At 46.0% G+C, this 25880-nt stretch overlaps 8 protein-coding genes and 1 non-coding gene across 9 annotated transcripts; 4 read left to right on the top strand and 5 right to left on the bottom strand.

The window, feature by feature from the left end:
* Positions 1-5: 5 nt before the first annotated feature.
* F5891DRAFT_694087 (P-loop containing nucleoside triphosphate hydrolase protein) lies at positions 6-1659 on the bottom strand. The gene is made up of 4 exons (XM_041372827.1): positions 1178-1659; positions 1090-1123; positions 845-1038; positions 6-792 (listed from the first exon to the last, which is right to left on the bottom strand). The coding sequence occupies exons 1-4, from the start codon at positions 1333-1335 to the stop codon at positions 168-170; spliced, it is 1011 nt and encodes a 336-aa protein (XP_041231107.1). The 5' UTR covers positions 1336-1659; the 3' UTR covers positions 6-167.
* Positions 1660-2134: 475 nt separating this feature from the next.
* On the bottom strand, positions 2135-2220 carry F5891DRAFT_t34. Its single transcript has one exon. It is a non-coding gene; the product is annotated as a tRNA-Ala (tRNA).
* Positions 2221-2356: 136 nt separating this feature from the next.
* On the top strand, positions 2357-3886 carry F5891DRAFT_694025 (C5-sterol desaturase). Its single transcript, XM_041372825.1, has 5 exons — positions 2357-2931; positions 2982-3082; positions 3135-3280; positions 3332-3436; positions 3500-3886. Exons 1-5 carry the CDS (start codon positions 2474-2476, stop codon positions 3587-3589), a joined length of 900 nt encoding a protein of 299 aa, XP_041231106.1. The 5' UTR covers positions 2357-2473; the 3' UTR covers positions 3590-3886.
* F5891DRAFT_943467 (uncharacterized protein) lies at positions 3879-4354 on the bottom strand (the record flags this gene model as incomplete). Its single annotated transcript, XM_041374483.1, has 3 exons — positions 3879-4060; positions 4116-4169; positions 4222-4354. 3 exons carry the CDS (start codon positions 4352-4354, stop codon positions 3879-3881), a joined length of 369 nt encoding a protein of 122 aa, XP_041231105.1.
* A 1012-nt stretch (positions 4355-5366) lies between these two features.
* On the bottom strand, positions 5367-6199 carry F5891DRAFT_944132 (uncharacterized protein; the record flags this gene model as incomplete). Its single annotated transcript, XM_041374528.1, has 4 exons — positions 5367-5490; positions 5540-5790; positions 5890-6024; positions 6071-6199. Coding segments are annotated over 4 exons (639 nt in total), but the record flags the coding sequence as incomplete, so codon positions are not given.
* Positions 6200-6967: 768 nt separating this feature from the next.
* F5891DRAFT_1183473 (uncharacterized protein) lies at positions 6968-11582 on the bottom strand (the record flags this gene model as incomplete). Its single annotated transcript, XM_041366284.1, has 14 exons — positions 6968-7762; positions 7814-7981; positions 8039-8253; positions 8303-8702; positions 8773-9408; positions 9454-9670; positions 9724-9991; positions 10042-10150; positions 10194-10475; positions 10530-10763; positions 10816-10898; positions 10952-11343; positions 11419-11494; positions 11543-11582. 14 exons carry the CDS (start codon positions 11580-11582, stop codon positions 6968-6970), a joined length of 3915 nt encoding a protein of 1304 aa, XP_041231103.1.
* Positions 11583-11888: 306 nt separating this feature from the next.
* F5891DRAFT_1183472 (uncharacterized protein) lies at positions 11889-12618 on the top strand (the record flags this gene model as incomplete). The annotated part of the gene is made up of 3 exons (XM_041366283.1): positions 11889-12032; positions 12082-12201; positions 12250-12618. The coding sequence occupies 3 exons, from the start codon at positions 11889-11891 to the stop codon at positions 12616-12618; spliced, it is 633 nt and encodes a 210-aa protein (XP_041231102.1).
* A 706-nt stretch (positions 12619-13324) lies between these two features.
* F5891DRAFT_1183471 (uncharacterized protein) lies at positions 13325-13961 on the top strand (the record flags this gene model as incomplete). The annotated part of the gene is made up of 3 exons (XM_041366282.1): positions 13325-13345; positions 13410-13874; positions 13923-13961. The coding sequence occupies 3 exons, from the start codon at positions 13325-13327 to the stop codon at positions 13959-13961; spliced, it is 525 nt and encodes a 174-aa protein (XP_041231101.1).
* Positions 13962-14215: 254 nt separating this feature from the next.
* F5891DRAFT_944069 (uncharacterized protein) lies at positions 14216-14689 on the top strand (the record flags this gene model as incomplete). The annotated part of the gene is made up of 2 exons (XM_041374523.1): positions 14216-14363; positions 14412-14689. Coding segments are annotated over 2 exons (426 nt in total), but the record flags the coding sequence as incomplete, so codon positions are not given.
* Positions 14690-25880: the final 11191 nt, after the last annotated feature.

The following is a 25880-nucleotide window of genomic DNA, read 5'->3' as shown; positions in this document are numbered from 1 at the left end:
TACCACAGCTTCAAGAATATGATGCTGATCAGGGTTTTGTCGGTTACACACCAATGCATATGGGTATCTTTCTAACACAACTACAGTCCATACTACGCTACGGGCAGGGGGTCAGGATTATCCGTATTGTCAGCCAAACGATCTTCGGAACAATTGAATTGCGCCAGTCATCCAGCACGCGCGTGGAGTTGCTCTTCTATTCTCCGAAGTTCTGCTTGATATTCGGATGCTAACGTCGCAGCCTCGTTTTGCACACGTAAAAGCTCCGCTTCCATTTTCTCCGACTCCTCCTGGAGTTCCATTCGCGTCTCCTCATCTTGCGCCTGAGCAGCTTCCTCCAATTCTCCTCGCAACTTCTCTAGTTCTTGACGGTTCTTCTCTGACTGTTCCATGAGTTCGCGGTTCAGCTGCGCATAAGCACCCGTCTGAGTGATGTCATTCACTGCTGCGAGTTCGCTTTGGATGCGTAAGACTACGGGATCCGTGCCAGTCAGCTTCTGAATGATCTTGTGCGCACTTTCTTGATCATTCATGTGGCGTAGGAGAAGAGCGCCGTTGTCGAGGATTGGCTTAAAGAATATGTCCTTTTCGCGCAGTTCTTGTTCCCGCGCCACGGCGTCAGCTTCGTTTACGCTGCCCCACATGTTCGTAACCATGAGAACGTTCTTGTAAGCCTCTTTACCGCACAACTCTTGAAACATGGTAAAGTCACGTCTTGATGTACCTCCGACTCTGATGTCGGAGATTCGGTGCATGTAAATAACACCGGACATAAGTTTCTCTTGCTTGTGCCTGGAGAGTCTGTCAGTGCGCTACGTTACCCAGGATAATATAGGATACCAACATAGTCTGCAGGTAAGCAGCTATCATCTTCAGCACGTCCGTGTCGCTCTTCGTCGTATCATCAAAGCCAGGCGTATCGACGAGAACGACACGCTTTCCGTCCAGCATGAACGATTGGGACGTCTGTACTTCATTTGTACAGCTCTCGAGCCCCATACCAACTCGCAAATCCGAGCCAGATGCGACGTTGATGAACTATTCAAATGTTTATGAGCGTTGAGGACTGGAGCACAGGGAATATCAGACCGTTGTCTTGCCACTGCCTGTGGCGCCCATTACACTGTGGAGTTGGGCGGGTTAATCACCGCCCGACATCAAGATGATGGTTACGCACGCTATGTAGATAGTCTTGGGCTCCTCCGGCTCTGGGCGCAGTGGTTTTGGCTCTGGGGCTTGTTCAAGTTTTGGCGGCTTGGCTTCAACCTGGCCTGCCTCTGGATCCGCGACCTTCTTGCCTCTGGAAGGAATAAAGCAACTGACACATCCACCCATGTTGATGTCGAGGTTAGTCCTGTCTGTGTTTCGTGTGCTACAGTGGTTTTGTAGATCGTAAACACAATATTATCGTGAACGAATGAAGCCTGCAGTTCAACACGTGTCTAACGCATTGTTTAGATGCACTGAGGACGCCATGCAGATCGGCTGCAGCCAAGAATCATTACTTCACGCCATGATTGGTATTGTGATAGTGTGATGAGGTGCAATTGGGTGGGGCCATGCATCAGGGCGATGAAGACATGCATATGGCCCAGATACCGATACATGACCCGGACGATACTCGGCTGATATACGCATAGTCAACGCCATCCTGATACGAATGGAACTTGAACACACGAGGATCGTGCGTTTAGGGTGGACAACAAAAACACCAAGGCGCTGCCAATGAGGGAATTAACCCAACGTTCCATGGCGCCTCGCGAGAAGGACGTCACGGTGATACATGCGGAAGTTCACCGACCCTTGGTGGTTCCTCGTGGCTGTGGCCGCACCAACTCCAGTGTTAGATCGCCGCGTGTGTTTGTAATAACTCTGTATTCGGTCACACAGCTAGCGTCGGCGGACCGCGTGTAGATTTGCGGGCTCCGTGATATTTTTGCGGGGATCTCGAAATCGGCGTGAGCCCGTTGTTACTGAATATGCCATGATTAGCGTGAAGACCACCCACGCTAGCGAATCTCACAGTTGTGACGAGCTCACGCCATCCTGTTCCGAAGTCATGCCATTTGGATGGATGGATGGATGGATCTCGGAGAAATGGTCAGACAAGTGTCCGAATGTGCAGGAAAAAAGTTGGACGTTCAGGGGATTGAACCCTGGACCTTATACAAATTGGATGCTTAGTGCAAAGCATACGCGCTACCACTGCGCTAAACGCCCTTGTGTTATCGTATGACTTCCTCAATTATGTTTATATCAACAATTTTAGACTTCAGTTGCCGCTGAGTTTCATTTGAAGTTGAAATTAAAATTGGCCATGTTAGGATGCTTTGTCATGCCGTCGGTCAGAAAAGTGGTTCGATTGAGCATGTCATATATAAAAGAGTTGACCGAAACGTCGTCAATTTGTTCTAGGTACCTGCTGGTTAGGTCAAGTGACTTTCAAGCGTCAGTCATTTGATTTATAGGCGTCATGGATCTTGTTCTCCACCTCGCAGATGACTATCTCCTCGACAAAGTATGGGCGCGGCTGCTACCTGTCAACGACCACCTAGTTCAACCGTCATATGCCTCCCTTTCCACCTCTGCAAACTTCACGTCAATCGTGCATCTTCAGCAGTCTGTCTGGGCTCGTGATTACATCCCTAGACAAATTATTTCTCTCAGTGTAATCACTCTCTTGGGCATTCATTTCCTCTATTTCCTGTTCGCGTGGCTCTCATACAAATTCATTTTCAATCATGAGATGATGCGCCATCCACGCTTCCTAGAGAACCAGGTCAAACAAGAGATACAATGCAGTCTACGAGCCTTTCCCGCAATGACCCTTCTCACTCTGCCTTGGTTCCAAGCAGAGGTAATGGGTTACTCAAAGCTTTACGATAATGTAGAGGATTACGGTTGGGCTTACTTTGCCCTATCAGTACCATTGTCAGTGCTTTCTCTTCCAACCGTAACATGTACTCAACATTTATCATTAGCTTCTTGCTTTTCACCGACTACGGAATTTACTGGGTCCACCGACTATTGCATCACCCGAATATATACAAAACATTCCATAAGCCTCACCACAAGTGGATAAGTATGTTGCTTTGCTCTGCATCCCGTCGTCGTGCGCTCAAATATTTTGGTAGTTCCGACCCCCTTTGCATCTCATGCCTTCCACCCAGTAGACGGCTACCTCCAATCTGTCCCATATCACCTCTTCATATTTATATTCCCTCTTCACCGATGGTTATACCTCGGTCTCTTCGTTTTCGTCAATTTCTGGAGTATTCTCGTGCGTGCTTTGCATTACTGACATGGACCGCTCTGACGTCAACGACACCAGATTCATGATTCCGATATGGTCACGGGACATGCCCTCGAAAAGGTGATAAATGGACCCGCCCATCACACACTCCATCATCTTTACTTTACGGTCAACTACGGTCAGGTACGCAGTATCATTTATGCTTTTCTCGTGGTATCCTCTAAGACTTCTTGTCCCCACGCTCAGTACTTTACGTGGGCAGATCGTGTCGGTGGTTCGTACCGCCAGCCTGAGTCGTCCCTTGATCCCATGCTGGAAATCAAGAAACAGTCATAAAAACGATGATGACGATGATCGCGGTGAACCTATTTATCATCCAATTATAGACTGTCGCGCACCCTTGCCCAGTGACTACTACTCGCTGAAGTTAATACGTTTCTACATACTACTTGCTTGCTTTTCGTTGAAACCAGTCAAACTATCAATGAAATAGTATCGGTGTCTTCGTTTAGAAGAGAAACATAACTGCCACTCTATTAATGCAACATCGAGACATCGACATATGGATGTAGATAGCGTACTACTCAAAAGCAACTCAAAGACTGTCCCGATGCCTCAATGTCACTTACTTCTTTGGCCGCCTCTTGACCTCATCGTCCTTGCAAGCATGTAACATGAGTTTGTTGGGATGTCCTGGCGTCATGCCGCTGTGGCCTTTAGGCCAGTCATACGATACAGCGTATGCAAAGATCGTGGCGTTTCGATTGAACGTAGTAGGACTGATCGGCCCAGGGGCTGCTTCGAAAGCTAGAAAAGTATGATCAGTACAATCGTAAACAGTCGGTAATTGGAGTGGGTATACTCTTTAGTCGTGTGCGGGCGTCTTTGTCCCAGAAGTAGATAGTTCCATCAGAGCCTGGGTCTCCAAATCAGACCAGCCACATGGAACTGGAAGCCTCAAGGCTTACCGCAAGTAGAGAAGGTTCCGTGCACAGGATGGAAGGGTATGTCATTGACGGCGTACACGAAGGATTTGTCCTTGGCGTTCGGTGTCTGGTCTTTTCGATGACACTTGAATGAAATTTTGTTCCTGTACAGCATGCGAATGAAGGTATGAGCGGAACTATGAAATACCATACGAGCTGTCTTTTTCTTCGACGTATCTGTGAGATGATGAGCGCACGGCTCCGGGAACGACTCGAACAAGTCCATTCTTCGATTGGTGAAACACGATAGTGGCCGACAACCGCCACATATACTCCCCTCCAGGATCCTTTACTTCCTTCTTTTGGTGGCGCCCTTTCCTGCATCCTCGACTGGTCGGGTCGGGCCTGCTTCCTCATCGTCGACGTTCATGCGAGCTGAGGTGCGAATGGAGGTAGGGCTGGTGTGGATAGGTCATCAGTGAACTGGAGGAAAGATGATAAGAGTATGTATGATGATAGTACACAATCGCAAACATCTGTATAATTCTGCTATCCATCATCAGTGCTAGGTCACCGTATGCCGTACGACGGAACCTTACGGCGCCGTAATACAGTTGCCGTATCCGTACCGTCGGCTATCTAGAGCTTGAGTTGACGGTACACGGTTAGTTCTCGGGAGGGTCTGTGAGACCTTTGGGACGGTTTGTGTCTTAACGGGGACTGGATGTGGTAATTTTAAGTGTTTTCGTCAAATATTACACATACATACTGCAAAATATGAATCTTACCCTTACTTTTGTGCGCATAACATACCTGTAAATGGAACACTACATCATTGACAGGAATAATGTTAGCGGCACATTGTGATGAAATATAACACATACAATGAGCAAGTGATTTGATTGACCGAAACCAGAGGTCTGTGAGAGGTCTCAGATTGGCGGCTGTATGGTTATATTAGTGCAAATCAATCTATGAGTAGACGGTAGTTCCGACATTGTATAGGCGCGCAACAGATATTTGAGAATGCGTATATGAGATACACATTTGATAGTTAGATGGGGAAGTATGATTGCTTGCGTCAGGTGCCGGTGTTGATAATCACACCATAGAAAGAATGTCACAAATAAATGCATTAGATGCTACTGAGTGGAACAAAGGCTATAGTACGTAGACAGACGGTGACACTACCAAATGAGCCCAGTATGAATCGCTTTCTGCCAGTGAACGGTTACTTTGTCAAAAGTTGGAATAAGGGAGTGAGTAGACGAATATCGCTTCATGTCATCTTGGAGACATGACATGAAAAACCTTGAATGATTGTCAATAATTGATGTGAAAAAGGAGAAAAAACGCTTACGTCTCGACTATCTTTTCACGTTCCAACAGTGTCTTCCCAATGGTGCGAGCTTCCTGCCTGACATCACGAAGAAGAATGTCAACAAATTCCCAATATTCGGTTGATACCCAGTTCCGTGCCTTCTCTATCGTATCGGCGACTGTGACTCCATTGGGTTCTGCATTATCGCTTGTGGCTGGACCTGGACCTGGGGCCTTGGGGGAGTCGATGATTTCAGAGTCCCTGTTCTCCACGACAGCAACAGCGCTGTCCTGAGCTGCCGAAGTGGCCTTAGCCTGCTCAATGACAGTCTGGAAGCTGACAAAGGTACTGCGCTGTTCAATGGCACGTTGTCAGGAAGTTGTAAAAACAAACAGGAGTAGAAGGCTCGTACTTACCAGAAAGGCAAAGCGCGCCCAATGTGCCGCTGTAACTTCGTGACCCGTTGATGCTAGAGACTTCGCGAGGACAGATATATTCACCTTGGTTTTGAGGCTATGATTGATCTTTGAAACATGTGAGTGCGAAAATTTCATTAAAAATGTCAAGTACCTTTTGCTTCATGCTCCCCCGCTTTGTGGTCAAATTCTCCTTGATGAATGTAGTCACCACGTCCGACATCTCTGAATCCTCGAAAGTTCCATCAGGAATTTTGAAAGTCGTAGGGTGTTTCTTTGCATAGGCCTTGAGTTTTGTGTGAATCAGTATACTGAGCAGCGTACACAAGGTCCATGCTCACGATGACATTGTCTGCAAGCTCGAGGACATATCCTGTCAGGTTCGGTGATAGTAAACATGCACGTAATCTATCTTTCATGATACCCTTAAACCACGGTGAGCCATGAATCACACGAAAGTTCGGGCAGTTACCTTGAAATCGTCCGAAGCAATAAAGTCCTGACTTGCAGATCATTTAGTGGCCCTTTGCATTGCGAGCAGGGTTGCCATAAAATTTAGAAACATCTCCTTGATGGACTTGACCTGACATCGGACTAGTCAGTCAATGTTTAGAGATCGTTATATTACTTACATTGAGAAAGTCGTCCAACGCGTTGTCAGGCAGGCCATGGGCCTTGCAAGCAAGCGTCAGTAGCAAATTGTTTGAGCCGTTTTCTTTCATGTTCAGTGTCGATATTGTTGTCTGCTGAATCACTTCATGGGCGTCTTGCTGGAGTTGTGGGGGGACTCAAACTTGTGGCCCTGCGGTCGGCAGCCAAGTCTGTTGTGGGAGTATTTTCCCTGGGATTCACAAGACCAGTGACTGGAGCGGAAGAACCACGTGGGGCAGCAGCTGGTGCTTGGAGGAGTCTGAATTGCGTCAACAGACTTGGACAAGCCATTTAGTGAGGATCAACTCAGTGCAGGGCAAAGAAACGAGACACGACAACAGACATAGTTATAGTAATCGATGTAGGTTGTAGTTTGTATTGAAAGTAAATATTAAAATGTCTATTGTCCATCATAAGTGCGGAAATTATGAAGGAAATGACCTGGAATACCACTTGCAGCGGGCAGGTGGGAGTGCATGTGCTGCACGACAGATAATTGACTAAAATCTTGAGGTGGATATGAAGTGTGAGTAAAGTTATCGGTTGGTGGAGCATGCCCTTGATGTTGCAGACGAGCTGGTTCAGAAGGGCCTGCGTGCATCTGCCAGTAGCCATGCGGCTGTAGAGTTCCTGAGGGCAAATAAGCGAGGACGTCAGATCGTGAAAATGAGGCTTCGTTTTGTAATATAGCACCAGCTGGCGGGGTGCTATAGACCTGCTGCGGGCGTTGCAATCGAGATGCAAGATCAGAGGGTCCCAGATCTGGCCCAGTCACAAGCTTCTTCTTCGGCACTACTTTACCCTTGCCTTTCATTCGTGTGGCTTTGCTTGCGCTATGATCAAAGGCCGGAGGTGGGTCATTCTCCCTCGCTTTCTCCGGGTCAGCGGGATTAGCACTGTCTGATGCCTTCTTTTGGTGCATGAGTGCTGCAGCATGGAGACGTACAGCCTGGTGATACGAGATACGTGGCATGCTGATCTGGGCGCGTATATCCGGTGGAAGTAGAACTGAGATGTGTTGGTAATTGTGAAGCACGTGGGTATTGAGGAAGTAGGCATTAGTAGGTGCATGATCAACGAGCTGCCGGAGTCTCATTGTGACAATGTGCTCCTGCCGCTCTTGCACATTCCGGATGACACAGTTTGCTCCAGACGATGCGCAGTCATGTTGAACGTTGACGATACACAATATTTCCTTATGTAAACTCTCAGTATGAGCACAAAGAGCAATGAAAATAAGACTTACATTGGGTGCAAGGACAGCAATATCGTCAATGTCTGGAAATCTAAGGCATGGCACATGTAATTGAGGGTGTAGTTCAGCTGACGAGAATTCGAGACACCAAATGATGACATGTGTTGTGATGTGTCCTTGGTGGGGCACGAGTATTTCAATGACTTTGCCGATAGAGAGCTAGAACAGAGAAGCAACACTTAGTAAGATGCCGCATTGCAATATATCATTACTTACCTTGTCCAAACACGTCTGATTACGCCTCATGATGACATGGCTCCCCAGCAGCGCACTGCTGTGATCTGCCACTATGAAAGAATCACACTTGTAAAAAAGCGAGGTGACAGGGAATTGATGCTTTTGAGGAGGAAGAAGTGTGGTCTGTGTCGAACACCACTCAACTGGTGGGACTTTGCCCCCCGCATCCTTGTGAGTTGGCAAATGAACTAATCCTACCAAGATATCAATGGGTGATTCGAGTGTGATTGAAACATTACTTACCGACTGGTTTTTCATTTGTGGTGGGTAAGCCTATCAAGCGGCGTTGTTCAGGGTGTGTGGCCATGTACACAGCGATGTTGTTACCAGCATGCACCCATTTCCGTGTCTTCGGGTCGCACCAGAAACCTCCAGTTACGATGTGCTTGACAACATCAAAGCCACCGAAGGTATGACAAGTATCACGACTGGGGGCTTGACGGTTGCTGTAGATTGATGAAAGACGGAAAATATGGTTAAAGGACTCGAAGCGCTCAGTTGAGAACAGAATCGCTGGCCCAAAGCACCGTATGAAAGCTGGAAGGTGGAGGAGGAAGTGGAACTTTGCCTTCGTGATGAGGATACTGGGCGCACATTTAGCGCTGATACTGAGAAAGTCATCGATCGTCCGTGATAGAATGGCCTTAAAATATAAATGAGTCAATAATTACTTTTGAAGATGAGAGTGTGACGCACCAGGTATTATCAATTACCGTGTGCCAGAGAAGCACCACAAGCTTGCCAATCACAGTCCAACCATTGAGAACTGAGCATGGAACAAGGTCGTAGATCAGGTATGGCATTACCTGTGCAAGGCTCTTAAAATGCTTGCCGATCAAACCTCCTTTGAAACGGCAGATGTACTCTGCTCCAAGAGTCGGCGAATTCAAGCCTTCCTTGTTGACAGATTCCAGTCGCATCTGGAATGTATTGAGCAAGTGATTTTTGTCGAGTATCCATACTGTCTGGCCCCAGAAGTACTTGACGACACCGAGAAGGACAGTATGTAGGATTTCCGTGGGCATGTCTTGATGAATATTGACACTTGGCATACCAAGAAGTGGGTTGATATGATCATCGAGCAAACAACCGTTTAGTGCAGCCTCAAGCTCACGCTCAAGCTGTACATGAACGTCTGCTTCAGAAATGGGAGGCTTCCCGGCCTCACATTTGCGGAGCTGTTTTCCGAGCTCAAGAAGGCGATTTATGATCACCGATGTAGCTGCATCTCGGGTCCCTGTTGATGCCACAGCGCTCTGAACTTTGGTGGTTCCACCAGGCAGTTTTGCAAGCTCGACCTGCTCTTTTACCTGCGCCAGTGTTTCCTCTGGTGTTCGAAGTTCAGCGGACTATAAGTACATTAGTTTAGAAACACACAGAATGTCTAGACGAACCTTGAATATGTTACAGTAACCCGCATCAGACTTCTTGTCTACAGTTGTGCCACCAACTTTGCATGTCCAGCAAAAAAAATTACACCTGAGCCCGCCATGGCTGCATTCTTCGGCCTGCATTGGATTGTCGCCTGCCGTGAAGATACTGTGAGGGATGAGCATGACTTCTTCGTGGTATTTACAATCCCACGCAATAACGCCGTTATCTGCAGCCTTTCTGAGTGTGTGATCCCCATCAGACACAAGTAGTTGATATAATAGCATACATACTGAATAGATTGCATCACGGCTTGCATGAGTTCCAAGGGAGTCGCGTGGGGTGATGACAACACAAATCGGACGCAGAATTCTTTTTCAAGCATTTCATGGGGCATGGCAGCATTTGACATATATACAACGTGGTGTTTGTTCCACTGCTTCGAGATATTTCCCGATACGTCATCCATGAAGACGATGAGTGGGACACTTAAGACCATGCGGCCATCTGATTTCTCCCAAAGGGGATTTGGCATGAGACAGGCATGCGAAGAAGACGAATCTTGAGATAGTGCATCAAGTAATATCAAGATGAGCATGATACGAGCTCACCTGTAAAGCCGCATGAAAACTCCTTAGAGCAAGCTTGAATATCCTTGAAGGTGCGCGAGAACATTGATACTGGTGTGATGACCTGTTCAGGATCAACTGAAAATCCCTCCTGTATACGATGAGTCAAAGTCACACGATTAGAATGATCTTACCTCCGTCCGAGTGACAGAATGTCCCAAAGACAATATCTCAGTGTCATGGTCAGCAGATACCTGCGCCTGAAAGAACTTTTTAGGAATAAAATAGTCTTTCGACATTTGTTGGAGGAGCTCATCGACAAAGAATATGTTCCCGTCGACACGAACACTCAGTGTCGCAAGATTGTCGGGAAGACCATGAAGCATTTTCTCGCCATGGTGAATCTGTGACATTCGACCTTGACCATCCTCGGGGTAGTCGCGCATAGTCAGTCGTGTGAGTGGATTGGAATAATCCTAAGATCAACAAGTGAGCCAACGCACATTGACGATACTAGTTCCAAGACTTACTTTTGTGATGGCCTTGCCTACCGAGTTGATATAAAAAATATTGCCGGAGGCCGCAGTAACTTTCTCAGTCGGGTTTCCAATGAGTTCCTTGATCCTATCCTGTGCTTTCCAGAGACTATGAAGTGAGGGGACACCTGTTGCCCCGAGCACAGTTGCCCAATTCAGAACGGCCTTTTTTTGTGCTTCGGAGAATCGAAGACGGGGTGAGCTGAAGAGAAGATGTGTGATAAATTCCTGCTTTTAGAGTTAATGTGAGTGTAGCTATTGGGAGAATGACAGAACTTACAGATGTTGTCGCCCATGGAAAAGTTGGTGCGTCCAGTGGAACCTCCGAGTTTGAAGCTGGGCCATCAGTTTCAGGAGATACACCTGGCCATAGCATTAATAATGGTATGTGTGAATGTAAAACAGACTGTACGTACCTGCAAGATCTATTCCATGATTTTCTGGCTCGAGACCATCGTCAAGGTCAACATCATCTGTCTCCATACCCAGCTCATCAGAGCTGGGGGGTAAGGGACAGGAAAACAGTGACTCTCCTCGCTGAAGAGCTGCCTGCATCTCTTCATAGTAGTCCGCATGCAAAAATGTACGTGCTGACGCTGTGCCATGCCACAGCTCCTTGATCGAGAAGTAAGACTCGTCATCCTCCGCATCGTTGTTTATAGTATTTGTCAGTGGAGGTGTCGCATTTTCAGACATGGGATCAGAAGGTGGCTGGCCCCAAGAAGGTTCATCATGTAAGGTCAGGTCGGATGGCTCAAGCATGTCAAAGTTGATGTTGGGCTCAGAATTGGGGGGAGGGGTTGCATGGCTACGGCGCAGTGCATGTGAGAGATTCTGTCAGTGCTTCTTTGTTCGGTCATGGGCAGCGACGTGACATTGGCACATTGGCAGGATGGTATCCCTTAGCTTTGGGCACACCTTGCATATAACATGGCCCATCTCGCCGGCTTGCGCATACACTGCAAATAAAGTTAGTTTACATTTGAAGGCTTCGACATAAGACTGACCAAAAGGATCCAAGTCTACAGTTTTCTTCTTGGGCTGCATTGGTAAGGCTCTAACGTTTTACTGTTTGACTTGAACAATTGAGAAAATGAACAGAGATAGGTGCCCGCACAAGAGTATTTACATGCTCTTATATGAGCATCTACACATGTTCAGCATGCTGGTGAGGTTCGGTGAGGTCGAGGGCATGAGTGATCCGGTGGCAGAATTTGAATTGATCGATCGTTGATTGTGATGAAGCAGAACTTGAACTCACGTGATGACCAACAGCAACTTGCAACATTGTTTCAACACGCCTTCAAACCTCGTGCAACATTGTTTCAACACGCCTTCAAACCTCTGGCAACCATGTCTCTTACAAGAGCCAGCACAGATACTCTCCATGTTGATACAGTATACGATGAAAACGGACTTAGTCTTGCCTCTCTTTGCTTATCTATCTGCTTTGTCGGAAATATACAGTCACAGTTGCAAAACCCACCCACATTTATTGTCAGTCAATGTTTTTCTGCATCGTCTTCCATCTCACAAAATGTTTCAGCCACTTAAAGTCTCCATCCATATTCCTGAAGCATATGCCAGTCAAATTTCACCCATTGTAGAATGTATCAGCCTACATGTTGCTTTGAGCGGTCGCCCATCGTTGAATAGTCTACCAGAGGTAATTGGACTGCCCACACAGATACATCAATGATAACATTATATGTAGGGCAGCTTTCCCTTCTTTCCTCTCGCACCCAACTTCAATCACCTCAATGGTTGGACTTGGGCAGTGCTTGCCGATACCATTCAAGATTGGCTTTCAAACAATATTTCTTTGACACGTTCAGATGTGTGGTTGTGGGGCTGTGAATCTTTTTGGATGGCATTTGTTGCAGCGTTCCCTGGATTTCCACGCCGAGAATGGCCACTGTGGGACCCAAAGATTGGCATGGAGGGCGAGTTTATTACCTATTGGATGTCTGACTTTGGGTCAGGCAGTGAGAGATCGCCCGATGATGTCCGGACTGGTGTGTGGAGGAAATTTCATGATCTCGCAACTATGCTATATCCGCTTCCTCTCTTTCAGGAATATTGATTCCTACATATTCATCCATGTACCTCATACCCATGTATTTTGTGTCAACCTTATTTACGCATAAAATAGGACAATGCATGTATCATTTTCTCCCATCCTTCTGGCCGAAAATCAATCTTTTTCAAAATTTGCAATGCAATGCTTGAGCTTACTATCACTGAGCGGGTCTCGGCACTGAGCTGAAATCACAACAACCAAGCAATCTGCATTAGATCTACTATAGCGGTCACCTAGACCTCAGTGTTGATGTTCGCCAGATATTCGAGCAATGACTCGTTGACCTCATGAGCTGAGCATCACATTAAGGTTTATATTACAGTGACATGTCTACATCACTTGTGGGTGCTATCACTGTTTGCCAGACCTTTCTTAGGCCCTTCAAAACACTGGTTCTTAATACAGGCAAAAAATCATATCACTAGGACCATTGGTCTATATATTTGTATTTGGTTCCTTGCGTGCTTGATTGTGACCGGACTGGGGTACACAATTGAATCTCCGTCAAATGTTAGGTAAAGCAAAATCCATGTTTGGCCGTGTACGGAGTGCGGGGTATAAAGGACCCATATGTTGCTGTATTTGTACGGGCATATATGGCCGTAATACGGTGTGAGTACGGGTTTGTTTATCATCTACAAACAAATTGATACATGCAGTAGCCATAAGTCTTATTTTGAAACACGTCGTTCCGAACCTGATCTTCACTATGCAAATCCTCAAAGCACTGGTAAGTTGTCTACCACAATCTATAATCAGTTATATGCTAACATATTCTATGTCATGTCTACTAGATCATTTCCTCAATTCTTTTGTGCCAATCATGGAGGAACCATGACACCGGCCAAGATAGCTCCTGGTGCTGTTCCTTTGCTCCCATTTCTCACTTTTCTCCCTTCGAGATCCCATACTGTCGCTCAATGTCATCTGACACTCCCAACACATGTGTACCTGCTGAGGATCAAGCTTTTCAGGAGGTCCTTGGCTGTGGAAGACAGCCCAAAAATCCTGAGTGCATGAATGCTCTTATTCAAGCTGAACATGAAGATGATGATCAGCCTCCGCATTGCCATTGCCGACCTCATCGTTTACCCAAAAAGAACACCATTAGCAATGACAACAACTTCTTTTCGACTCTTGCAGTCAAGGACACTTCAGATGCCGCTGACAGTGATTTCGAAGGGGATAGTTCTGAATCTTGCTTGGAGTCATCCTCATCAGACTCTAACAGTGATATTCAGGAGATAACAAACATGGAAGTGAGTTATTTCTCGTATTTTTCTTGACTAGTCTTACTAATTATCTAGCTTGCCACAATTTTTCCTATGAAAACTGTACCACAGTGAGGGGGTAAAGACACACGCCAACTCTGACAGAAAACGAAGCGCAAGGCCAACCAACCTTTGCCTGCCCCCAGTAACTCCCAGGCATCCAAGCGTGCTTGAGTGGAGGAAGTAGATGATGAGGATAGTGGTAGCCTACAGCCATCAACGAGCCAGCCATCAATGAGCTCAGTTCTTCTGCAATTATCAAAGGTAAGTTCTTTCCTATTGTTCATATAGCTATAACTCAGGTCACTCCAATTCCTTAGCAGTCTGGCAAGTGCAATCCAATTTATTACTTCTACAAGCATGTGGAGGTGAATTCTGATGGACAAGCAGGTGATGTCGGTGACAAACACTACAAAAGCTATTTGGGCAACCGCAAGGTCCTTACCATCACACATGTGATGGAAAGCAGTCTGAATGGTACATTACTTTTTTTTAAATTCATGTCTTGTTTCTTACTAGTCTCAGGTTTGATTGGTCATCTGAAGACTCATTTTCCACCAATGTATCGACTATATCTACTCTTGAAGTCCCATGGAACGCCACCTACTGACGACAAACTCAAAATTGCGTGGGGAGAGAAGGTGCTCAATGCTATCCAGCTCGAGCAAGCATCGGTAAACATTGTTGACGCCTTCAACAAGCAGGTCACCAAAGCTTTTGGTGACTGGAACCAAGCCAAGTTTGAAGAACTGCTTGCACAATGGCTTGTGGCATGTGACCAGCCATTTGAGGAGGTTGAATGACCAGAATTCAAAGCACTCCTAGACTACGCACATAGAAGCTCTCCGCTCCACATCTCTGGAAGACTGGCCATCAAGCACTGTGTTATCAAGATAGGAGAAGATACTATTCAAGGTGTTAAGGACATGATTGAGGTAAGTCAAGTTGAGTTGAGTCAAAGAAGAACAACTAATTGTCTATACAATATGAAAGAATCTTGAGTCCAAAGTCAGCCTCTCTCTTGATGCATGGACTTCAAGTAATCAATTTGCTTTCCTGGCCATCGTCATGCATTATATCATGAATGACTGGAATTTGGGTATGACATTGCAATATCTTGTCGCACTGTATTCTAACTGCACATTTATAGAAGAACTTTTGATTGATTTTCGTGAGATCATCGGTGAACATAGCAGAGCTAATCTTGCCGAAGTGGTGTGGAGTACCTTGGAGCTATACAGACTGAAAAATCGGGTCATGGTAGTTGTATGTGATAATGCCTCCAATAACGACACCCTACTTCAAGCACTTTGAGAAAAGTGTGCCAATGAAGGAATTGACTTCTCTCATGAGGACTCATGCATCCACTGCTTGCCACACATCGTCCACTTGGCTACCATGCAGCTGCTTGAAGGTATTGGTGTGATCAAGCCAGATGCAAAGCAGAATGACATCACATATCATGATTCAGTCATGGCACCACTTGATTGCGAGCATGATGACTATGCAGCTCTTCATGATGAGGCTGATGATGAGGCTGCCAGTGATAACTTTGAGTTATTGCAGCAGGTGCTCTCTGCTGTCACAAAGGTACGACTACACTGTGTGTTATATATTCTACCACTAACACAATCCTAGCTTCGAAAAATCATCTGTTCGGTCCAGTTCAAGCCCACAGCAATGGAAAGTGTGGCTTGTGGAAGTCACAATGTCTCTTAAGAAGGCTGAGAATGCAACAAATCAAGTTGCTCTCATGCTTATCTTAGACGTCAAGACTCATTGGTCATCCACACATCAGATGCTCCATCAGGCACTTGATTTTTGTCAAGCTATTGATGACTTCATTACAAAGACTTGAGACCTTAGGCCATATGAACTCTCTGATGCTGATTTGGCAGGTATTGAGCTAGTCACATAATGGTTGAAGGCCTTTCGCTCCACTGGACTAGGGGTTCTAAGGGTAGCCACCACACACCAGAAGGTCTCTCGGCAGATTCCAAAACTTAGTCAGCATAGAGGTTAGAGTTGGCGCAAGGAGTAGTGTAGCAACATCATCATCCTGTAGAGTTTCTGCTTTGTCCAAGCTTAAGTGCTCTCATCCTGCTTCATCATGGTGAACAGAGTGAGCTTCAATGCAGCCACGTTCATCATAGCATTAGCATTCAGTCGCAGTTCTAGTCGCAGTCATTTCCTGCAATCGTCCAATTGAAATAGGCAGAACCCTTGATTTGGAAACACCAACAACCTTATTACAAGCAAAAGCAGTCTCATTACGTTGTGTTACGCCCAAAAGGCCAAGCTAGATGGCAGGTGTTCTCAAAACACCTGCACATATTACAAAAGGGCTGTGTTCCACTCCAAATTGTTTACATAGATTCCCATCAGAAACTGATGGCTAGCAGCTTAAGACCCAGAGCATCCATGGGACTTGCAGTAACCAATGTTCATTCAAAAACCAACTGGGCGGAGTGGTTAACAGACACATCCATCACCTCTTCCCCACTCAATATGCCTGAATCATCTTCGCTCAACACACCATACCACTTCGACAGCTCACCTCTTAGCAGTCTTGAGGATGAAGACAGAAACAATATACCATTCTCCAAATTAGACGTCCCAGAACTAGACCTTCAACTACCCCAACCTAACTTCCAACTAGTACTGCACTATGTGAAAAGTGAACTGCTCAAATCCATCTCTGCAGCACCAGACTACGACTTAGCCAAGCTCTTCACAATTGCACAGCCCAACATGCCCACAGAAACACTGCAGATTTTCCATGGAGACAGCTGTGCAAAAGAGAACCCTGCAGACTTCCTAAAGTCATTCAATTGTGCCATGAGACAACAGTCTATAACTGTAAGCACCGATAAGTTGAACATGTTCAGAGACTATCTAGGCACCAGCTCCCAAGCCAAAGTATGGTTTAAAGGCCTCTCATCTGCAAATAAAACTTCATGGCCAATATTCGTCGCAGCATTCGAAACACGGTGGCCACCTATCCTCATAGCAGAGAAGACCAAGGTGGAGTACAAGAAGAAGTTATTAGAACATCGGCTGTTGGAAGCAGCCGTAGGGACAAAGACCACCCTATACAATAGGGAATGTTGGGCACACAAAGCTTGGGCAACCAAAGCGATGCAGCTAGCCACAAGTGCAGGAATCACAGCAAGTACCTCAATGATCTGGCAGGTCAGAGGACTGCTACCAAGTATCATCAAGGACTTACTCAAGGACAATGAGTACACAGATTGGGCAGCATTCATCAAAGAGGTCAAGGAGTTGAAAGGGACAAGACTCGTGGAAAAGAAGGAGCAGCATACAAAGCAAGAACAGGAGGTCAACATGCTGCGTGCGGATGTTGCTTGCATGCAGCAGTGAAACCCAGCACAGAACTCTATCTTGGCTTTACAGAACCAACTATCCAGAATGTATATCAACTCGCCGACACTGCCAAATGTACCCCAAACCAACAGCATGGTCACACAAGTACCAACACAGCAAGCCAACCAAGACACACAGCTGAATTTCAGTCGCCAATCTACTGCAGCTCCACAACCATTCATCATCACAGACAAAGTGAAAAACAGTATCAGACAGCTTATCACTTCTCTCCCGCATCACCCAGACAACCCGGCGGGCCATGCAGCATACAACACTCAAGTCAGTCAGTGGAACGCAAAATGGGGAGAAAGTACCAGAGTTAGCCATGAGACAGGTTACCTACTTAAACCAGGAACAGCGGCCATCGCTTCAAGTGAATGTTTCGCATGCGGTACCCATGGCCACAATGGGAGGAACTGTACCTTACTGGTGAACCATGTAGAAAGGTTATCACAAAAGGAAGCTGCATGGAGAGCAATTGTTAGCAAAGTCCTTGGCATGTTCAACAGAGCCACAGCAATGCCAATCTCCCTGGTACTCAACCAATTCACACAACCAGTCTCAGCTTGGATCGAAGAAGTTGTAGAGTTCAGTGAGGGAAAAGAGGAAGGGTCGGCATAAAGGAGAGTATCACGTCAACCCACAACCTAAGGAATACTTAAGACGATTCAAAGGTCCTTGCGAGGGAGGAGGCTACGCGCAAGGACAACAATAGAACCATTAGCCCCAAAGCTCCAGCCTTAAATAACAGTGCCACATGTACAGCATTGCCATTTGACACAACTATAGTTGTTGACTTGTACTCAGCCGGTCACCCGCAAACACTTAAGACTCAGCTGGAGAGAATCAGTTCCATTCATGCACCAGATTATACTGCATGGACCACAAGGAGAGTTAACCAGAGTTAAAGCCCTATTTGATGACAGCGCCATGGTTGGAGTCATGTATGCATCAATATTTAATCAAATCAAACACTGGCTACACAACTGGATGACTTTGAGCAAAAATCTTAGAATGGCTAATGGAAATATCGTCAAGTCCATTGCTAAATGGTCAGGAACGGTGGAGATCAATAGCATCAAAGCTCAATGCAGTTTCGAGGTCTTCAATAGTGCTGGAAGTTGGGGATTCCTGTTCGGGAAACCGATGGTCAAAGCCTTCAAGGCGATACATGATTACATGTCAGATACTGTCAAGATATTCAATAATCTGCAGTCAACGACAATCAAGAATCAGATAGTACAAATATCAGACATTGAGTGTGTGGAGCAAGGGAATTAGTTTGACGCTAGACCCTAAACAGCGAGAAATAGTAATGGGAGGAACAGAGAAGCCCCCCTCAAGGCAAGTCACGCAAGGCAACGATAGTATGATTGAAGAAAATGCTAACATCAATCATGAGCATCGAAAATACCCATCATGGCAGCCAATGGGACAATGGACACCAAAGTACATGAATCAGCAAGTCCGAAAGAGAAGAGAATGACAGATCTGGAGATGAGTTGCTAAGAGAGAAATTGCAGAATGCAAACACTCAGTGGGGAGCAAGGAGCTCCCCTCGAGGGAAGTTTCATATAGGCCTAGCCGATACCCTGAAAACCCAAAGATTAACCAAACCATCCCAGTACCAATGAGCCTGCAAATCTGAAAGACCAAACCACCTGACCAAAAGAGAACCCAAGACTAATAAAGAAAGATAACATACGAGGAAGCTTATGGGGGAGCGAGACACTCCCCTCAAGGGAAGTCATGCCGATCACATCGCTGTCTGAAAAACCAGTCATTGACCAGCATGAGTACAGCAACCAAGCATGTCCAAAAAGGGTTATCATCGAAACAGATGAAGACCAGTTGCTTGGTGAACTCCTGGAGCCTGCGCAGATGCAACAGAACCCGTCAATCTATACTAGAAAAACAGATGCCTTCAATCCAGCGCGAGTAGTAGAAATTGCTTGCCAGATTGCATTCGGGGAAAAATTAACAAGAGAAGAGCGCAAAGAGTTAGAAGAATTTGTAGCAAACAACACAGATAACTTCACACTATCACTTGGAGAAGTCATACCAATCCCAGGAGCAGCCATCAATCTCAACATACCAGAAAACACAGCCTTTAATCTGTGCATCCATCAATGGCCACTCATGACAGAACAGTCTAAATTCTATGACACTCGAGTCACAGATATGCTAGAAGCAGGACTTGTTGAGTGAGCACCACCAGAACTAATCAAGTGTGCCACAACGACCGTGATTGCACAAAAAGCTCACGAAGCAGGTGGAATGTCATTAGATGAACTATAGCAGCAGGTCAACAATCAGTGTCGAGGTGCAGGATTTGAACCAGCATTCATGTTACCACAGAGAGAAGTCCCTCCCACAACAGCAGACAACCGAGAGGCAGACAAAGGCCCAAAGAAATGGTGAATCTGCCAAAACTTCGCTCAGTTGAACAAAGTCATGGAGGTCGCCCCAATGTTCCAGGGAGACATATTGGCAAAGCAACCGCACTTAAGCGGTCACTGATTCGTATCTGTCTTCGACTTTGCATCAGGATTTTATGCAATAGAAGTCCCAGAGAAATGGAGACCCTACCTAGCATTCTACGTTGAAGGCAGAGGTTATTTTTGGTACAAGCGGATGCCAATGGGTATCACAGGTGCACCAACAGCATTTTGCGACACCCTGGCTGAACGGCTCCATGATCTGCTAGTCTCACACTACATGGAGCTCTTCATGGACGATGGAGGATGTGTGGCGAACACATTCAGAGAAATGATGGACAAACTAACAATCCTGTTCAAACAGTTTGGGGAGTGCCACTTCTCAATAGCTCCAGGGAAAACTTGCCTTTGCATTTCGGAAATAGAGTTTGCAGGAGGAACTGTGGGGAGAGATGGTGTTAAGCCAGATCTAACAAAGCTCACAGCTGTAGTCAATTGGCCACAACCAGAAGATGCAATGAACTTAGCATCCTTTCTGGGACTCACAGGTTTCTACCGCATGCTCATTAAAGCATATGTGATGTAGAAACAACAATACAGCAAGGCACGAATGAGGCTCCTGGCTGTATCTGTAAGTGTTGTAGGTCATGTGTTGCCTAGTCTGCTATGCTTGAGATGACAAGCATGTTTGACCCTAAAGGGGAAGCGAGTGCAGTGAGGATCTAGAGGTAAGCGCTGAAGTGGAGTGCGAGAAAGCGCAGATGCGCAGATATTAGCGCGAAGCGCGGGAAAGTGCGTGCGTGTATGCGGAAATGAGAAAGAGTAAGCTTAAGTGATGATATGATGAAAGACAAGAGATGAGAGATGCAAAGTGTAGACAAATAGAGTTCTACTATGTTCTACTAAGTAGTAAGTGGGTAGTTACTTGTCAGTGAGTGCCAAAGTGAAGTTCCGTTCGCTCTAATAGTATGTACTGCTGGCACTTATATAGCGCGCCTAAGTGCTGTCATGTGGAGCCGAAGCACTACTGAGTAGGTATGTAGAGATATATATAAGTAAGGGTCCATGATAAAAATAAGGTGGAACAATATACAATGAGAGAAACGGAAATATATGCACTAGAGAACTTGGAGGACAGTGGATGGATGCATCTGGATGGCTGACACTATAGGGCGCTCAAGCGCGCACGCATATACATCACGAAGCATGCGAATGGTGCGCGCATGGCGCACGTTGCGCGGGAAAGCTGCACCTTGTATAGGGATAGCTGCGGACTGCACACCGAGTGGTGCTGCAAGTTCGTGCTATATACTCCTTGGTGAAAACTGCCATATCATGCCATGAGAGGCATGAGTCTCTACAGCGAAACAAGAAGGTCTATTAAGAAACTTACTACTCAAAGTCCCACTGGATAACACACATTCCAAAACTTTGTACCGAAGAGCCATGAGTAGCTTCAAGTTGGAGCCCCATTGGAAACAGGAACATACAAAGGCATTCCTAGACCTCAAAGTCACAATCACTTCCAGACTGGTCCTCCATGCGCCAAAATATGATGGATCACACTTCGTCATCACCACCAATGGTTGCATAGAAGGCTTTGCTACAGTCCTGTTGCAATGAGCCAGAACACAGACACCGACAGGCAGATGGGTAGAGAACCTGCATCCAATAGGATTCACATCTAAGCAAACATCCCAAGCAGAGCAAAAGTATAAGTCATACCTTTTGGAATTCGTGGCCCTCAAATTCGGCCTCAACAAATTCTCAACTATCATATGGGGCTTCCCCATAGAAGTCGAAATGGACTGTAATGCATTGAAAGACATGCTGCTCAAAAACAACCTCAATGTAGCACATGCAAGGTGGAGAGAAGGAATACTATCTTACAACATCATGGATGTTTGGCACGTCCCAGGGAAACTCAATGTGGTCGCAGATGGACTCAGTTGAATGTGGGAAGGTCAATCGAGAACTGAAGGAGACAGCAGTGAATGGTTGGTCAATGAAGACTGGGAAGCACGCACCAGACTAGCGAATGACATTCTCTTTGTCTCGATGGTGGACTCAATCACAGATAACCTCAGGAAACGATTCAAAGAAGAGCCAGTGTTCAAAGAGGTCATTGAGGCCATGTACAACTTAGATCGAGGAGCAGAGTTACAAAACAAGTCGAAGGAAAGACACTGAGCATCAGAGTATGTCATAGAACAGGGTAAACTGTGGTGTATCAAAGGAGGCACCCCAACACGGGCAAGAACAAAGGTAGAATGTGTCACTAAACCTGAAGCTAAAGCACTCGCAACATGCACACATGCGGAAGGAGGACATTGGGGTAGAGACACAGTGAAAATCGCTCTCCTTGACCGCATTTGCAGCCCAAAGCTAGACACATCTATCATTGCAGCTATCAAAGATTGCTCAAAGTGTAAAAACTTCAGACTGATGCACTTACACACTCTCCTAGAACTGATAACTCAAAGACATCCATTCGAGTTATTAGTTGGTGGCTACCCCACTTTACCCAAAGGAACAGGTGGATACTCCACATTGGGGGTATACCTTGACACGTTCTTGCAGCACATATGGATCTTCAAGCATCGGACAGCAGGCAGTGCCAAGACCACAGTAGAGAGCCTATCGCAAATATTCAATAACTTCATAGCATCAGAAACCTTCATGTCCGATAGAGGATGACACTTCAATAACAGTGTTGTGAAGATGTACTGCGAATCGTGAGGGTGCAAACTCCACATTGTAGCTGCATATTCACCCTGAATAAACAGTCTTGTAGAAGGTACCAATAAGCTCCTATTGCATATTCTAAAGCATCTGTGTGCACCAAATCTAGGCGAAGACGACATTCAGCAAGGGTCTTGGGATAGCCTTCCCACCACATGGCCAAGTCACCTGGATAGCGCAATTCATGCTCTAAACACTCATCTATTACCAGTGCTCAAATTCTCACCAAAGGAACTCCTGCTTGGACTCGTAGTCAACACTCATCCAACCCCATTAATAGAAAGTACATCAGCACTCCGCACACTGGACGCCCCACTACATATTGCCTATATTGAACAGCAGCGGATAGATGGGTATGAAGAAGCGGTGAAGCACATGGTTAGATGCAAAACAGCTTTCAACAAGAGGGTCTTGCAGAAAGCGCCAAGGGAAGTCATTTTTGAACCAGGACAGCTATGGTGTGGATCACTTAGAGACCACTACTTAGGTGCAGTGGCCAAACTGACCTCCAGTGACCAAAAACTTAAACCCTAACCCTAAGCTCGCGACTGCGTGAGGATCCTCCAACACCACTCCTGCAATCTTAGTGCCCCATGGTTCATGTTACAGTAGAGACACATACACAGATCCCAACATTTGAGCGCATTCACGGTGTAGAGACTCGTGCATCTCATAGTGTGATATGGCGCTTTACACTAGGGAGTATACAGCACGAACTCATAGCATTACTCTGTGCGCTACCCGCAGCTATCTCTATATGAGGCGCAGCTTTCCCACGCAACGCGCGCCATGCGCGCACCATTCCCGCGCTTCACGATGTATACGCGCGCGTGCGTTCCCGCGCTTGCGCGCCCTATAGCGCCAGCCATCCAGATGCATCCATCCACTGTCCACCAAGCTCCCTAGTGCGTATATTTCCATTTCCTTTATTAGCATAGTTCCACCTTTATTTTTATCATAGTTTCTCACTCATATATATTTTTACATACCTACTCGGTAGCGCTTCGGCTCCGCATGAGTGCGCTTAGGCGCGCTATATAAGCGCCAGCAGTACATACTATTATTTACCTTACTTTTCACCCAACTTTACCTAGTACTTACTACTTAGAAAGTCGCAGTAGAAATCTATTCATTAGCACAACACATCTCACATCCTTTATCTTGCTTATATCTTCACATAAGTTTAGTCTCTCTTATTTCCGCTTACATGCGCGCGCTTTCCCGTGCTTCGCGCTAATACGCGCGCGCGTTCCCACGCCTTCGTACCTTGCGCGCACCTGCGCTTTCTCGCGCTTCGCTGAAGCGCGTACCTCTAGATCTCCAGCTGCACCTGCTTCCCCTTTAGGGTCGAATGCACTTGCCATCTCAAGTATCGCAGACTAGGCAACGCACGACCTACAACTTTTTAGATACAGTCAGGAGCATTTCTTTGTTCCTCTCAGTATTGTTGTTTCTACAACGGGCTAGGATATCAAGCATTATTCCTGATTGATAACTCACAGGGGCACTCCGCATATGCTGAAGATGCATTGCTCATTTCTCACATGAACATCAATCCAGCAGGGAAGCAGGCTCACATGCGAAATGGATGGTTCATGTGCGATGGCATCCGGGTCAAACAGGACATGGTGTTTCCTCCAAACCACCCACAATTCCCAAATGAACCCAAAGGAGTCAAGACTGTCCTTGTTGAACAAGGCCTCCATCAACCTCGGCTGCATGGAAAATGTGCCTCCAAGTGCAATACTGATGCAACACCTTGTTGCAACAAGCAGATCCTCAAGCTCCAGCTGTATTTTCAGCAGCAAAAGTCCCATATCCAGGAATCCATTAAAAAAGCTGGGCATCTCTGCATTTTTCTGCCGAAGTTCCACTGCGAACTCAATTTCATTGAATATTTCTGGGGGAAGGTCAAGAAATATCTCCGAGACAACTGTGACGGCACTTTCGAGACGTTGAAAAAGAATATGCCCTTGGCAATGCAGTCTGTGCAGCTCAGTACGATCCGACTGTGGGAGCATCACATGCACCACTGGATGGAGGCATATCGGACAGGCCTGGAGACGAAAGATGCTCAATTTCAGGTCAAACAATTTAGTTCTACTAAGTATAAGTCACATAGACGTGTTCCTGAGACGGTGGCATGTACTTTCGACTGATGGAGGGTCATAGTTCTACATGTGGCCAAATCAGCATCTTGATGAAAAATTTTCTCACTCAAATTTGATCCAATCGAAAATCCCTCTTGTAGTTTTACTCTACTCATCAAAAGGATCATTTCTACAAGAGTATATAAACATCCGATTTTTTTTGAAGGGGGTGGGAACTTTGCACAAAAGTAGTGGTGTCTAAGTGATCGGCACCATAGGCAACACACGACCTTACAACATTTTTAGATACAGTCAGGAGCATCATTTGTTCCTCACAGTATTGTTGTTTCTACATCGCAAAACTTCTTTGGATTTTGATGGTATGTGGAGCCATATTTGGTGTGGTTGGCGAATATGAGTTTGGTGATGACAGCGTAGATATCACCCTTGTCCTTGCTTGAAGCCTTTTCACCATTGGTAATGGGCATTTTTTTGCTGTCAGAATAGAACAGGATCTGACGATCTGCAAAGTTAGAGGTGAGATGATCAACGAGTACATCAGTGAGGGAATCTTCTTTCCCCCACTGAACTGTTACCCTGGGTCTGGAGTCACTGGAAGGGATATGTTGAATATTTGAGGCAGATGGAGGGGGCTCCATTCCCCTCAAGAGCAGACGAGCATTGGCTCAAACTCGTGCAGACCGGCGAGCACATTGACGAGTAACAGGCATTAGTGTGTTTTTGAACTCTGAAGCATGATGCCGGACTGACCTTGAATTGTGGTATATCACATGCTGTGCTTTGTTAGTCTTTAGCTGATGTTCAAGATTTTATTCTGAGTCCCACTATTGATGAACTCATCCCACAGATATCTTACATTGGACCAAATTTCCAATTGTCTGATGGGACTGCCAATGGGAAAGATGAGGCAGAGGTGGATAAACTTCTTGCATCCAAGGCAAGTCAAGATGTTATAAAGAGTTTATTCTTTGTAGGCTCTATAAAAGATATTACCTTAAGACTCAATGTGCGAGTGTAATTTGACCCAAAGAGACTGCCTATAGAACTATCTCTTGATATAAAATGCAAGGGACTGTCTTGTTAAGATTGAAGAGGAGAAAAGGAAAAGATACCTTAAGTGCATTCAGAGATCTAAAGTTCCAAAGTACTGATCCAATGTGTCCAAATGTGGTCCGATGTCTAGAAACAAAGGTCCAAGGTTGCACAAAACATTGTAGCACTCGAGCTCGCGCTAGGCTTGTATTTAGTGATTCCACACATCATGACAAATGTCCATCGCACAATGCTCACTTCCCAATGCAATCCGATGCATATCCACC

The sequence above is a fragment of the Suillus fuscotomentosus genome (genome assembly GCF_016647785.1).
Source record: "Suillus fuscotomentosus strain FC203 chromosome Unknown F5891scaffold_7, whole genome shotgun sequence".
Classification (NCBI taxonomy): domain Eukaryota; kingdom Fungi; phylum Basidiomycota; class Agaricomycetes; order Boletales; family Suillaceae; genus Suillus; species Suillus fuscotomentosus.
This window is presented reverse-complemented; position numbering and strand designations above follow the sequence as displayed.